Consider the following 14037-nt stretch of genomic DNA (forward strand, 5'->3'; position numbering starts at 1 on the left):
GGACTGCTTGCTGGTAACGTATTTTGTGGAAGTGGGGGACAATTAGTGTGGTTAGGCCACTGCACATTTTCCTTCCACAGGGAATGCTACAGCATAACGTAAAAAAAAAAAATCAAACCACTCCTGAATTATGGCCCCTCCTAGTTGACTTTCTCCCCAGTGATGGGGAAATAATAGCTCAGCTGGCTAGAAGGGGGCCTAATTATCAGCAGACAGGAGGGGCAAAAGGTTAGTATGAATTGCACCAACATGGCTGCTAATCAACCACCAATCACCTGCCTAATAACCTATCCTGAGGGGAGGGACTAGGGAATTTGTGGGAAATCCATGCACACCTTCGATAATAGTGGAAGTGCAAGGTCAACCTGACAGGATGGACAGTGATGCCTACGTTGTCCCACTGACTCCACCTAGCTAGGGTTTCCCTTCCCCACATCCCAAATCCCTGCCCCCACCAACCTCTCAGCTCTCTTAAGGGGAAACATCAAGTCTTATAGGCTGTCTCTCTCTAGAACAGCATTAATTCTGTTGGGATACCTTGTTTGCCCCAGACCCACAGAAACACTACGTAGGTATGTGATGGAGGAGCTGTGTAGTGTGCTAATTGAGGAATTGTCATTCATCAGTTAAAGGAGGTAGTGTACACTTTCTCACTAATCTTAGGAGCATGATCTCTCTATAACAACTAGAGTGCAAACCATTCTGTCCCTCTTCTAAAAACAGAGACCATTGCCCTTATTTTCTAGTCCAAAGATGCTGTCCCAGTCCTTCCGACAACACTGGATATTTACTTTAACCATGAACCTCTAACAATATTCAGCACTTTCAGCTTTTCGAGATGGATCTTAACAACTCGCACAGACTTGACACCTCTGAACTTTAAGTAAAGCAGTAATCAACTCTACAGAATGAACCAAGTCCTACTAGTGTCTTTTAACACAGTATCCTTAAAGGAGATATACCCACAAGCTCAGCAGTTCCCAAAAGTGCTCTTTCCACTTCTTGACAATGTCCTTTAGTTGTTGTTTCTTTTGGCTTATCCTGGTTAGGGGTCGCTACAGCGGAACTCCGGTCCTCTAATGTTTGGTAGCGGATTTTTACATGCTGAGTTACCAACCCTGACGCACAACCTTCAACGAAGCACGCCCATTCACGCATGCCTCCACACAGAAGATGCTCTAGCTGAGAATCGAATGCGACAACGTCTTGCTGTAAGGCGACAACGCTACTGCAGCACCACTACCGCGGTTTGACAACGTCCTTCAGTCATGGTCTGTATTTTTCCATTGGTAATGTCCTGTTCTCCCTTCTGATCTACAAGATGAATTGCCAGAACCTCCTCACATCCAACCCCGTTGATTTTACAACTGCTGTAGCTGCTGGCTACCTGCCTGTCAGCACTTTTAAGTCAGGACTGATGACCCCCCCCCCACTAGCATTTCACGTAAATCCTTCTTTTTTGAAGACTTTGCTCCCCACTGGTGTCTACCAGAGGGTCTTACAGTTACCCCATGACATATGTTGGTCATCTCTCTGTAACTCTCCTTGTTGTTGCATCAACTACTGAGGTCTTCAACAGGGTCCATTCAGACTCCACATCCACAATCTCCCATGGTATAAACAAAGCTATCAAGGTGGAAGCAGAATTCATCCCACACACAAAGCATTTGCCAGGCATTTCCCAAACACCCTCACTAAAAGACTGGGTTATCAACTCCGTCATGTCACTACTCCATCTGTTTCACCGACGTCATTAGAAAAAGGTTGTCAGTTGAGCACTCAGTACCTCTCTTGATCTAAGCATTCAGAGCATATGGCAAAGGTTCTGATGACACAATTACAAAGACAATTACCAGACCTTGGCACAAGGTAAAAAGGTATGAAACACATTTTTTAAGGAAATGTTTTTTGGCCCTTTGGAACAACCTATTAGCTGCCACTGTTGCATTTCCTAAATATCGGACGTTGGAAGTCAGCCACGACCTCCCTGAACCTGATCTTTTCCCCACTGAGTGAAAAGAGATAGAGGTGCCCCAGTATAGCATCAAACTCATGGCCTTAAGGATTTTTTTATGCCCTTCCTATTCCCATCCCACACACTACACTTGCGGTGACAATGAGAAAGACACTTTCAAACCAATAATTACCAAAGAAATCCAGTAACAGTTCACCAACGTGGTTCATATTAGATGAGCATTGCCTCTCAATATCACCCCTCCCTGTACCAGAATCACTTCTAATGTGAATGCAGTAATCACCCTGTGTTACTACTGAGTTAGAAGAGGGCACCCTACCAAGCATCATTCCAATGGTCTTACAGAAAACCAAATACTCTAGGTAGTTGTTAGATACATACATGTTAAAAACAGTTTGAACTTTAGCAACTTAGTCAATGCTGACCACAAGGTACAGAAAAAGAAATGGAGCTTTGTGCAAAAGGCTGTAAAACTGGTCTAATTAAGACCAATACATGAAATTTATCAGTCACTGTTGGTATACCATGTAACAAAACACAGTCCTCCTGGACTTTTCACTAGAAGTGGAATCTCTCATGATATGTTTTGGTCACAGGTTATGAAAGAAAATGCATAACTGTACAGCACAAGAGGAATGTGAAGACTAAAAAGTTATGTACTTACCATAACGTTCCTTCTGTGTTGACTTATTGTCATTCTTCCTCAACTGATAGGCTCAGATCCAACTTGGTCGCATCTTCCAGATCATCAGATCCTAGAATCTTGAACTCCTCCCTTTACCCATAATGCCCCCACCAACCTAATGTACCTCAGATCGAGTTTGCTGCCCCTAGATGTAAAAGGGCAACCAATAACAGGAAAAAAGCAGTGGCAGAACAGAAAAAGAGGAAGGAGCTCAACCAAGAAACAGGGTTTCTTATACAACTCTTAGATCTCTACAGAAGCATGGGGCCAAAAATAGAAGCTCCATTAATGGGCACATTGACAAAAGAAGACTTAAATGGTTCCACAAAATCACATAAGCGCATCAAGGCATGTCTCCTGATGTCTATGCTGGAACCAGCCACCTGTGAAGTACCTTCTGCAGGAGATCAACCTCAAGAAAGAATTTGTAATAAATTGGAGGATGGCCAACTGAGAGGCGATACTGTTTCCATTCTCGGAAGACATGGACTGGAAAAGAGATTTGGTAAGCTCCTTGATCAAACCCCTTCAGTCTTGTAGAATGTGCCAATATGCTTCCCAAATCTGTCCAATGCCTTGGACTTTCTATTAGGGGGATGGACAGAAAAATTCTGCTCTGCTAGCTCCTTTCTTGTACCTGTAGCAACAACCATGGCATCAACAGGAACTCCCTAGCTCCAGTGCGCATGGTCTTTGTGGGGGTGGGGGTGGGGGGCAAGAATCTTATCTGGTTTCTTAGGTATTAGTTCAAGTGTCCAGCTCCTTCAATGCCTGCCGAGAGACTAAGTCAATCAGCTCTATGGCTGGGGGGGAAGTCACCCAAGATGTAGATGGGCCACACCTGAAAGCCTCCAGAATACAGATTCCTCTTGCCAGGAGGTATCCAAGACCAACCACATCTTTGTTTCAATAGCTCCAGGATGTCACTGAAGGAGCCATAGAGTGGTAATCTGAAGGACCCCCTCTCACTCATCAAAATCAATGTCCTCTGTGAGAGATTCATGAGGGAAATCTAGGTATCTCCTTTTGCATTTCCTTTTGTGAGGAACTTCTCGGTGGGGTATTCTGGGGAAGTATCAGAAGAGATAACAATGCCCTGATGGACTGTCTAGAGACTTGCTCAGGCTGGCTGTCCCAGTGGAAGAGATGATTAAGGCTTAGGACACAGAACAGTAGGAAGAAGGGTTGTCTGATCTGATGGAGGTAGGAATGTCTGTTCTCTACGCATGGAGAAAACCCTCTCTACAACCTTGAAAGTGGAATGCCTAGAAGAAACAGAAGTTGAAGGTTCTGAAACTGAAATCTGTCAGATTATCGGACCCTGCAACCCCATCAGCACTTCACCTGACAGGGAGTCATACCAAAGCTATCCAGAACCATGGCTCTGAGGGAAAGATGGCTGCAAAAGCTTCAGAGTCTAATCCAAGCTAAGAGAACTAACACCAATGATTCAGTTCTGAAATACTCAGGGCCAGTAGACTCAGGGGAACCACTGGAGTCGAAGAACTAACATTCTTCACATCCAAAGTAGATGCCCCCAGAGATCTCTGATCCAATGTTTGAGAAACAGAAGGATGGATCTGAGAAAGAGATATCAAAGGGGAAGTAGTCAGTTGTTGTCTCTCAAGCCCAGAAGGGGTTGAAGCCAGGAAATCTGAATCTGTGCTTTAAGGAACTTTCTCATCATCCTGTTCACAAAGGCTAATGAAGGACCAAAGAGAAGAGGTAATGGAAGGAGGTCTATGGTACTTTCAAGGTGGCTCCTCTAGTAAAGGAGGGGGAGCCTGGATGAAACAGGATCAGACGGAAGTGGAGGTGTATGGATACAAGGAGATTTTTGCGTTTTGAGGTGTCGCATCATACATGCTGTAGGTGGATTGGATAATCTAAATTGGCCCTAGGTATGAGTGCGTGTGTGCCTTCTGTGGAAGGTTGGGTGCCAGGCTGGCAACTCAACACTGTAAAAAAACTCTACTGCCAATCATGAGCGGTCAGGTGATCCGCTGTGGCAATTCCTAACCGGGAAAAGACGAAAGAAGAAGAAGGTGTCCCATCATATACCAATGATATGACTTTTTTTTTTTTTAGGACTTTAGCAGCGGGCTCTGTTGAGGGAGATAAAGCCAAAGTTGAGGGTCATTCTGGAAAGATCTTCCAATACTCCTCCTTAGTTTGAGGATCAGTTTTAGCTTTTTCAGATTTCTTAGGGGTTTGAGTCCCAGCAACTGAAAAGGAGGATATACGTGGCAAGAGACCTCACAGAACCAACTTGTTTTTATGACTAATCAAAGCCTTAGAATTAAAGCCAGAGCAAATGTCACAGTCTATATCAAAGTGGGATGGACACAGACAAACACATTCCCTGTGGACCCACAGAAAATATACTTTTTAAAACCAGAAGGTTTTTCTGACATTTTAACAGGACTACAAAAAAGCAGTAACAATCAGTTCTTAGTAAAAGGCCAGGATGCAACAGAAATGTGCTACTTAAGTATACCAACAGAGAAACGAGAAAAAAAAAAGGAGGGGAAAGGAGAAAAACTAACTATGTTAGCAAAAGTACTCGAGGAATATGAACGAATACCTAAAATGGTAAGAAAGTAGTACTGAAAAACGGTAACATAGCTCTAAGACAGGAAGAATGTTAAAAATAGTACACCATGGGAGGGAAGGTGCAAGGCAAACTCAAAAAAAATTTGAAAGAGAAATTCCGAATATTTCACCAAAAACACTCAAGAGGTAGGAAAGCCACTTATGAAACCAACTGGCAGTAAACATGATCTGAGGTACGTTAGGTTGGTGGGGCATTATGGGTAAAGGAAGGACCTCGAAAGTTGTAGGATTCGATGATCAAGAAGAAAAGGCAGAGCTGAGAAACGAATGAAAATGAAAACATCAGATTTGCTCAGCAGCAACTCCTGTGGCAGCCATCAAACCAGGCTGCTTCCATGAAGTACAAACACAGTCAATGGAAGAAACATTCTCCTGTTTACAGGAACCCTCCTCCTTTATAGGTCCATTTACAAGTGCAAGGCCTACAGATCACTGCATGCCCAACCAAAAAATAAAAAACTCAAAGAGTTCCCTCAAGACTCAAGGAGGGCAAGTCAAGATAGACCAGGAGAGAATCTAAGGCTGCCCATTCAATTATCCATGTTTGAAATGTAACAAAACTTTGTTCCACACGTGAGGGCATGAATCTATTTCACTGATGTGTCTTATTTATTTGTTGGTGAAGATTTAGTTCCTTTAACAAGACACTTGATGGTATCATTTGTTCTGTGAAGGAATAAGTTGTCAGAGTGTTCGCTCTCTCAGGGCTAGAAAGGCCAGGCACAGATACATATATCCAGAAAGAGACTGAGCAAAGAGAGAAGGCTGACGGCCTGTTCTGATAACTAGATTTTTAAGGCCAATGTTATTTTTGGTGATAAAAGAGTGAAAGACTTCATGCAAACCACAGGCTGATTCAGGCAAGAACAATGCTCATAACATTTTCCTTAGACTGAATGTTGCACTGCCCCTACAAATTAAAATCTATATGAAGTACATTATAGTACACTTCCCATACAAGCTTAGTACTACTATCATCTTAACCTGTGGCAGAATTAGTCAGGATAGTCTTTTTATATCACTACTGCAGCAGCAATATTAAAAGCTACTCAAAAGATCCTCCCACCTATGTTATTACACGAGAAAGACTAGCGCAAGACAGCAGCTTCATGCCTTATGACGTCCCGTTAAGTTAATCGTCAAGACTCAGCTTACATTTTAGCTCAATCAGCTGGAAAACCCATGTATTCTACACAACATTATGTGCACTTTCCAGTCGGCTCCAGTTAAGCAATAACCTTTAATCAAAAACAGCTGAACTACAGTTGCTGCAGTGACAAAAGTAATGCACTCAAGTTAAGTCCTTTTTAAAAATCAGGAATGCATTACTTCTGAAGCATGGTACAACAGACATTTTATCTGTACAAAACGCATGCACATACATACATACATACACAATTCTGAAAATTCAAAAGACTAGGTTCACATTACTTTTAAATGCCTCAGTTGCTCCAGGAGCGCAGTTTTTATCTGGGTGAAACTTCAGGGCCAGTTTTCGGTAAGCCTTCTTTAGATCTTCTTCAGTAGCATTTTTACTGACTCCCAGCACTTCATAATAATCTTTGCATTTCTTTACCCTATGAACAAAGATATCAAAGTGAGGATAAAAACGCATTTAATTTCTAAACATCACCTTCTGTACAAGCTGCAGTCCATTTTAAGTACGCATTTCCATGCTCAGAAATTTGAAAAACAAAGGATGACTACCACAGCACTAATGTTCCCTTCCAAGGGATTCTCTACTGTAACTGTATTTTTTTAATTCAGTTTTTGAAAGGGGGTGGGTGCAACTGCCATGTGAAAATCCACAGCAGAAAGAGTACAATGCACCAGAAAGCAAACAACATCACTGTACCACTTCTATGTATGAGAAAGCACATGACAAGAAAGATTTCCAGCACAATCACACAAATGAAAGACGACAAAAGTATTTGACAGACTAGCCATCAACTGACCTGCAAAGCTATATACGGCAGGTAACTTTTTTAATTCCCTCTTCAAATATTCCCAATTTCCAAGTCTGGCACAATTCTGCTACCAACTCTGCACTTAGGATGTAAACATTGCCATCAATGCATGCCATGCTGTCAAATCTCAGTCTACAATGGCAGGGACACCCCCATAAACTTTCCAGTTTGTATCCTCTTACTCTGAATAATCACACCGGATAGGTATACACATTAACAAGAATACAAAGTTATCCATTTGCCTGACTTACAGGAAAGCCTATATCCTTTGAAGTGTGGAAAAGGCCATCCAGACAAAGAGAAAATTGGAGGCAATAAGCATCCTTATATACACACATATATACACATAATGTATATATATATATATATATATATATATGGTTCTACCTGACATAGTCGAAACCACACAACACCGACAACCACATCACCGACACCACATATTCGACAGTCCAAAAAACATAAACACCACACATAACCGACACCGAAATAACCGGGTATACAGAACACCCATACCCACCACCGCACACCACACACAATAACAATTAAAAAAAACCAACACCCACACACAACACACACAACACACAAGCACACACAACAAAACTTACTTCTACTCACCTAACCTCACTAACCCTAAGGTCCGCTACTATCGTACCTTACCTACCCGCCCCCTAAATATATATATATATATATATATATATATATATATATATATAATTCCCTGCTAGGAGTCACCTCTTTGATTTTCCACCTCTGCTGATTTTCCAGGACATACTTACCTGCTAGTCTGGGCCATTCAAGGAATACATCTACTGTTCGGACCCCATTTATGTTCACATTTGAATTACTGCACACCTGAAGGTTCCTCTCTTCACCTAAGAATTCACTCCTGCAAAACCTCTGCTGATTTTCCACATCTGCTGATTTTCCAGGACATACCTACCTGCTAGTCTGGGCCATTCAAGGAATACAACTACTGTTCGGACCCCATTTATGTTCACATTTGAATGTATGTACCTTGTACTAGACTTATTTATCCAAGAATACCTATCTATGTTAGCTTGTCCTTCCATGTGTGTGAATCAGCAGCCTACTGCAGTCCGGTACCACCCCCTCTCCCACCTGCATTCCCTAATTTCTAGTCTATTAACTCCAGGTAACTTATTCTAAAAAGGACTTACTTAAATAGACTCCCCTATCTTATTCCTTCTCTAGCTGCTATCCTTCCTTTCTACTCTAGGTGACGGTACTCATACTTCCTACAGCCTTTATCTTTTTTGAACCCTAAAGTCTAACATTACCTCTATCTGCTTGTAACTTCCCAATAGCCTCCTAAATCTCTTTCATACTCTCTGAATCCTAATGTAACCCTCCCCCCTAACCTTAACCAGCCAAGGGATAAAACTCCTCTATAATTGTATTTTCCTTGTTCTTACATAAAGTAATACTTTATATAGTTTTTCTATCCATTAACCTAGTTTTTTCCTTGTTCTTACATAAAGTAATACTTTATACAGTTTTTCTATCCAGTAACCTACTTACCTTCCTGTGAACAGCAATGGCTGATACTATTTCAGCTGGTCTCTCTCACTCTGTTGCTTGCCTATACTTTTTCCCACCCATCCACTTACACCCTCTCTATCCTATCCCGCCCCTCCGTCCTTATCTCCCTCACCCTCTGAAACCCACCTCCCCCTAGTTTACTTCTAGATGCCAGGTTCCTTTGTCACCCTTTTCAGAATTCCCTGCTAGGAGTCACCTCTTCGCTTCTCTTCCCTAACTGGTTATGTGGTAGCGCTGCTTTCCCTCATCTCCCGGTAGGTAATGGAACGGAGAAAGAGTGTAGTACATTTTACTACCGTTATAGATCTGTATTTATATGTTTACAGCTAAATATGTCACTAAATGTTTACTGTTGTTGACTTTACACTGCTGTAGTAACGCTTTTGCGTGTACCTGATTGTTAATGGGTGTAGTTTCTTGCTAATGGGACAGCTCTTTGTTTAAATTGACAAACTTGTTGCTAAAGGTTTATTTACATGGTTGCATGCTGTTCCGATACTATTTTCTGCTAACATATGTGGCTTTGTTAATATTATAACGCCTCCTCACAGCCACGGCAAAACCCTAGCTTCCTTTTTACTAAACCGCCTACCCCACAGGCATCGAAAGGTAGCACACCATAGCCTACTATTCTTCTGTAAAAAAGTGAACGCTGTACTTCTAAGGCGTTTGAACGGATGCTCTATAGACATCGTTCCTCTGCTTATAAGAACGCCACTTCTTTGGCGCGAATACATAGCTCTCTCAAGCCCTCACTTTTATTTTTAATTGACTTCCTTCCACCTAAAGCCTATTATTCGATACAACTCTGACCACAAAAAGAAAAGAAAATCTTTTCACCGACTGTGAAAGAAAACCAAGGAAGTGAAAATCTTTCTTTTATTCTCCAGCGCCTCGGTGTTGCCACCTTTTAAGAGTACAAACACTTACACATAAAATGAGCATATATATAAATCAAACATTCAATCAATTTTTTAAATTACATAATTAATCAATTATGCTATTAAAACTTAAAGCAAGCACTTCCAATTAAATTCACTATTAAGGCCTACAGGAGCATAGTTTTATACTTTAAAATAAAAATACTTTCTTTATACAATAATTTATATTTCAAAACATTTTCATCACCATATAAACACTTAATACTTTCCAAAACAGTTCCTTTTAATAAAGATACATCACCTTTGTGACAGGTATTAAAATGTGTTGCAATAGATTTATTTTCTCTTTTATGTCTTATGTCCCTTATATGTTCTGTTAACCTAATTCGAAATTCTCTTTTGGTCTCACCAATATAATATAATCCACATGGACAACTTAGGGCATAAATAACCCCCTTACTCCTGCATGTAAAAACTTCCCTTGGTATAAATTTAACACCATTGATGTTATCAAACGTTCTAACAATATTTTTACAAATACTACATCTATTGCAGCATTTGGTGCCCAAATTATTTAAAGATCTTGGCACACTAGTCTGAGGCATTATAAACCTTCCATGTACTACCATGTCCTTTAAGCTCCTACCCCTTTTGTAAGAAAAAAGGTGTTTCTTTGGAAGAATATCCGCCAATATTCTATCGTCTATTAAAAAATTCCAATAATATTCTATTACATCTCTGATGTCTTCACTCCTGACATTAAAAGTAGAAATAAAATAAATATGGTCTCTTCCTTTGTCCCTCATTTCAGAAGTATATTTTGGATGGAAAGGTCTTTTACTCAAAAAATCATTCCTTATTAAACCTTTCTCCTTGCTCACCCTTTTGAGGGCTTGAGTCAACGTGTTGGAATCATATCCCCTCTGCAGAAACATATTATATGTTGTCTCCCATTCCTTCTCTAAATTACTATAAACATTACATAGTTTTGAGACTCGAGCCAACTCCCCATAAGGAAGGGCTTCCATAACATGACTAGGGTGACAACTGGAAGCATGAAGGTATTGGTTCCCATCTAAAAATGTTCTATGTATGTTGAAAAAAATATTCCCCTGATCCATGCTTTCTAAAACAAGGTCCAGAAAAATTAACTTATAGATGGTCTATATATAGTCTGTAGACCATCAAAGCTCAGATCAAAAGGATTATTATGTAAATCTGACATAAATTTGTCAACCAGTTCCATTCTACCATCACAAAAAAAATCAAATCGTCAATATAATGAAAATAAAACAATACATTTTGTTTCATAAATTCCAAATCAAATAAAAACCTTTTCTCAAAATAGGACATAAAAAGATTTGCATACATGGGGGCGAAAGCAGCCCCCATTGCTGTCCCCTGTTTCTGTCTATATAATATCTCATTAAAATAAAAATAATTGTTTTTTAAACAAAAATCAATCATATCCTTGACAAAATGAGTAAAAGAACTATCTTTCAAGAAAAATTTTATCGCTTCCAAACCATCCTTATGTTTAACTGAAGTATATAAACTTTTAACATCCATTACAAGCCAATACATCTTTTTTTTTCCATTTTATAGAGGAAATTTTATTTAGGAAGTCCATACTGTCCCTAATATAAACTGGAGACTTAACAACATAAGGTAACAAAACCTTATGCAAAACTAAACCAACATTATGTAGGAAATAGTTACATGCAGAGATAATGGGTCTACCCGGGTGGGGTTAACCATATCCTTATGGATCTTCGGCAAACAGAAAAAAGTAGCTATTTCTTTTCTTTCATTATATAATTTATCTTTAACATCTTTTTCTGAAAAAAATCCTAATCTAACACTTCTCTCCAACAAAGACCTGAATTCTATTACAGCTCTATTGTATTTATTAATATCACTTCTTTCGTAAACCTCATCGTTATCCAGATGGTCCATACACATTCGATAGTATTGTATTACATTCATCACAACAATTTTGTTACCTTTGTCAGAAGGCTTAATGACAATGTCATTCCTACCACTTAACTCCTTTAAGGCATGCCACTCCCTGGATGTTAAATTATACGATATCTCTTACCTTCTTGGCTTTATATTGTTACAAATATTTTCACATCCAAATCTGATCATTGAACCTAACTGTATAATCCGTTGGTTAATGAAAGGTGGTATGAACTTATTAAATGTAGGGACATAAGAGATGTCTATATTATCACACATATTAATGCAACTATTAATATCATTGTCACTTAAAAACTCTTCACATGAATAGAAACTATCCTCAGATTCACACATGAAAAAGGAATTAGACTCTAAACAGAAGTCCTGGAAACCCTTATAAAAATGATGTTTCAGATGAATCTTTCTAAGAAACTTAAAAATATCTTGTTGAATCACATAATCCCTTGGTAAAACAGTTGGGACAAATTTAAGCCCTAAGGCTAAAACTGACAACTGTTCCATAGTTAAAGTACAATTCGACACATTCAAAACTACATTTGATATGTTACAGTCACTACTGTTTAAATCTTCTGTTAGACTGTTGCCCATACCTTCGGTCTTGTTGAAAATCCGCTCGGTAGCCTTTTTTAAAGCTATTGGCGTTTTGTCCATAGTTCCTTGGACGCTTCTGTCCCTGTTGTTGATTGGGTTTATTCTGATACCACCCCCCTTGGTTCCGAAACTCCTGTGCAAAACTTTCCGGTTGTTCAGGTCGAGGAAGCTCCAGAAACTCCATACTTGTATCTGACCGAAAATCCTCACCGGAAGACACAAAAGAGGAAGAAGAAGGCATGCCATTGAATCTCACCCTACGACGTTGCTTCCGCTTTTTCTCAGACCAATTAGAAGGATAGGAAAAAGCAGTACCCGCCTCATAATCATTAATGTCCTGAACCAGTTTGGACTTTTTCTGTTCAATTAAGTCAGATTCTAATGCACAAAGTTTTTCATTGGTTCTTTCCAAAAAGGACTTCATATTGTCCATATTGACAGAAGTACTAATACTTTGTGAAAGAACAGCCAGTTCCTGTTTCAAATTTTGATGTTTGATCTGATCCCTCTCCAGTAGAATATGTAGCCATTCTATGACACATTTATGCGGAAATCTAAACCAACGCTCCCTAAATTGCTTGTCTACTGAACAATTCAAATCAAAAGGGGTGCTCGGATTTTTTACAAACCTTAGCCCCTTTGGTGTAATGTCCAATTCGATATATTTCTGAAGACCCAGCATATTTAAATGCACCTTTGTTTCTTTCTCAAGCAGACTCTCATATTTCTGGCATAATTCTCTGATTTCCGAAGGTATACTATGAAACTTTTGTCCCACAGAAATAAAAGGATCAGAAACCCTTTTACTCCTTTCTTGAACAAACAAATCAAACATATGGCTATTCCTTACATCTGTCTGGAGATTGTCCACAGAAACATTTAGAATCGGTCGGGAACCACTAAATAAATGTTCAATAGTCCTTTGTTGAGCTGGTTGCAAATTGAAGCTCCCTGCCCCTAATGTACCTGATTGAAGAACCACATCCTCTCGGAATATGCGACGTACATCCAAATTTGGGTCAGTCGCCATCCTCCAATAAAAAACTACAAACTCCTTCACACAACCTCCAAAATACGACACAACTCTGACCACAAAAAGAAAAGAAAATCTTTTCACCGACTGTGAAAGAAAACCAAGGAAGTGAAAATTTTTCTTTTATTCTCCAGCGCCTCGGTGTTGCCACCTTTCAAGAGTACAGACATTTAAAAAAGCCTATTACTGTTTGGATGTGCTCTAATCCGCTAAACAATGCCTCCCCACAGTCATTGCACACCTAAGCCTGCACTTCCCTCCTACAAAGAACGCAACCTTACAGGCAGCAATTGAAACACTCATAAGCCTGCCGCTCCTTTCTATGAGGCCGGTCCCGTCACCTAACCCTCAGTGGCTTACATTGCTGAGCTCATGAGGTCACCATTCTCCACTCTCTAAGTACGCCAACTTCGGCGCGGCTAAGACTGAGACCAGTGGCTGATTCCTTACAGTATAGGGTCATCCCCTCTGGTGAGCGGTTGTGCGACCATATATTTCAACGACTGCAGTCGTCTGGTTCTCCAATTGCTCACTATATTACAGTGTGAGTTTAATTCTATGCGGATTATGTGCCTGCTTTAACTGCTCTTATCTGACCCCATACCTAGATACAGTATCTAGCTTTAGATCTGCCAATCTATTGGCCGCCAATGCATAGTAAATGGTGGCCCGTATAAGAGTGACATCTAATAAATATAGTATACTTGTCTGGTTTTCCAAGTGCCATATACTTCCTTTAAATGTAGACTCAC

The 14037-nt window shown here is 40.0% G+C and overlaps 1 protein-coding gene across 1 annotated transcript in view; it reads right to left on the reverse strand.

Moving 5' to 3' along the window:
* Window positions 1-14037, reverse strand: part of DNAJB14 (DnaJ heat shock protein family (Hsp40) member B14) — a 798655-nt gene that overhangs the window by 430868 nt on the left and 353750 nt on the right. The window contains exon 3 of the mRNA XM_044061132.1: window positions 6705-6850. Within this exon, the coding sequence (XP_043917067.1) occupies window positions 6705-6850 (146 nt within the window). The remainder of the gene's footprint in view (window positions 1-6704; window positions 6851-14037) is intronic.

This window comes from Protopterus annectens, chromosome 2.part0 (assembly GCF_019279795.1).
Source record: "Protopterus annectens isolate FY-2018-M chromosome 2.part0, PAN1.0, whole genome shotgun sequence".
Classification (NCBI taxonomy): domain Eukaryota; kingdom Metazoa; phylum Chordata; order Ceratodontiformes; family Protopteridae; genus Protopterus; species Protopterus annectens.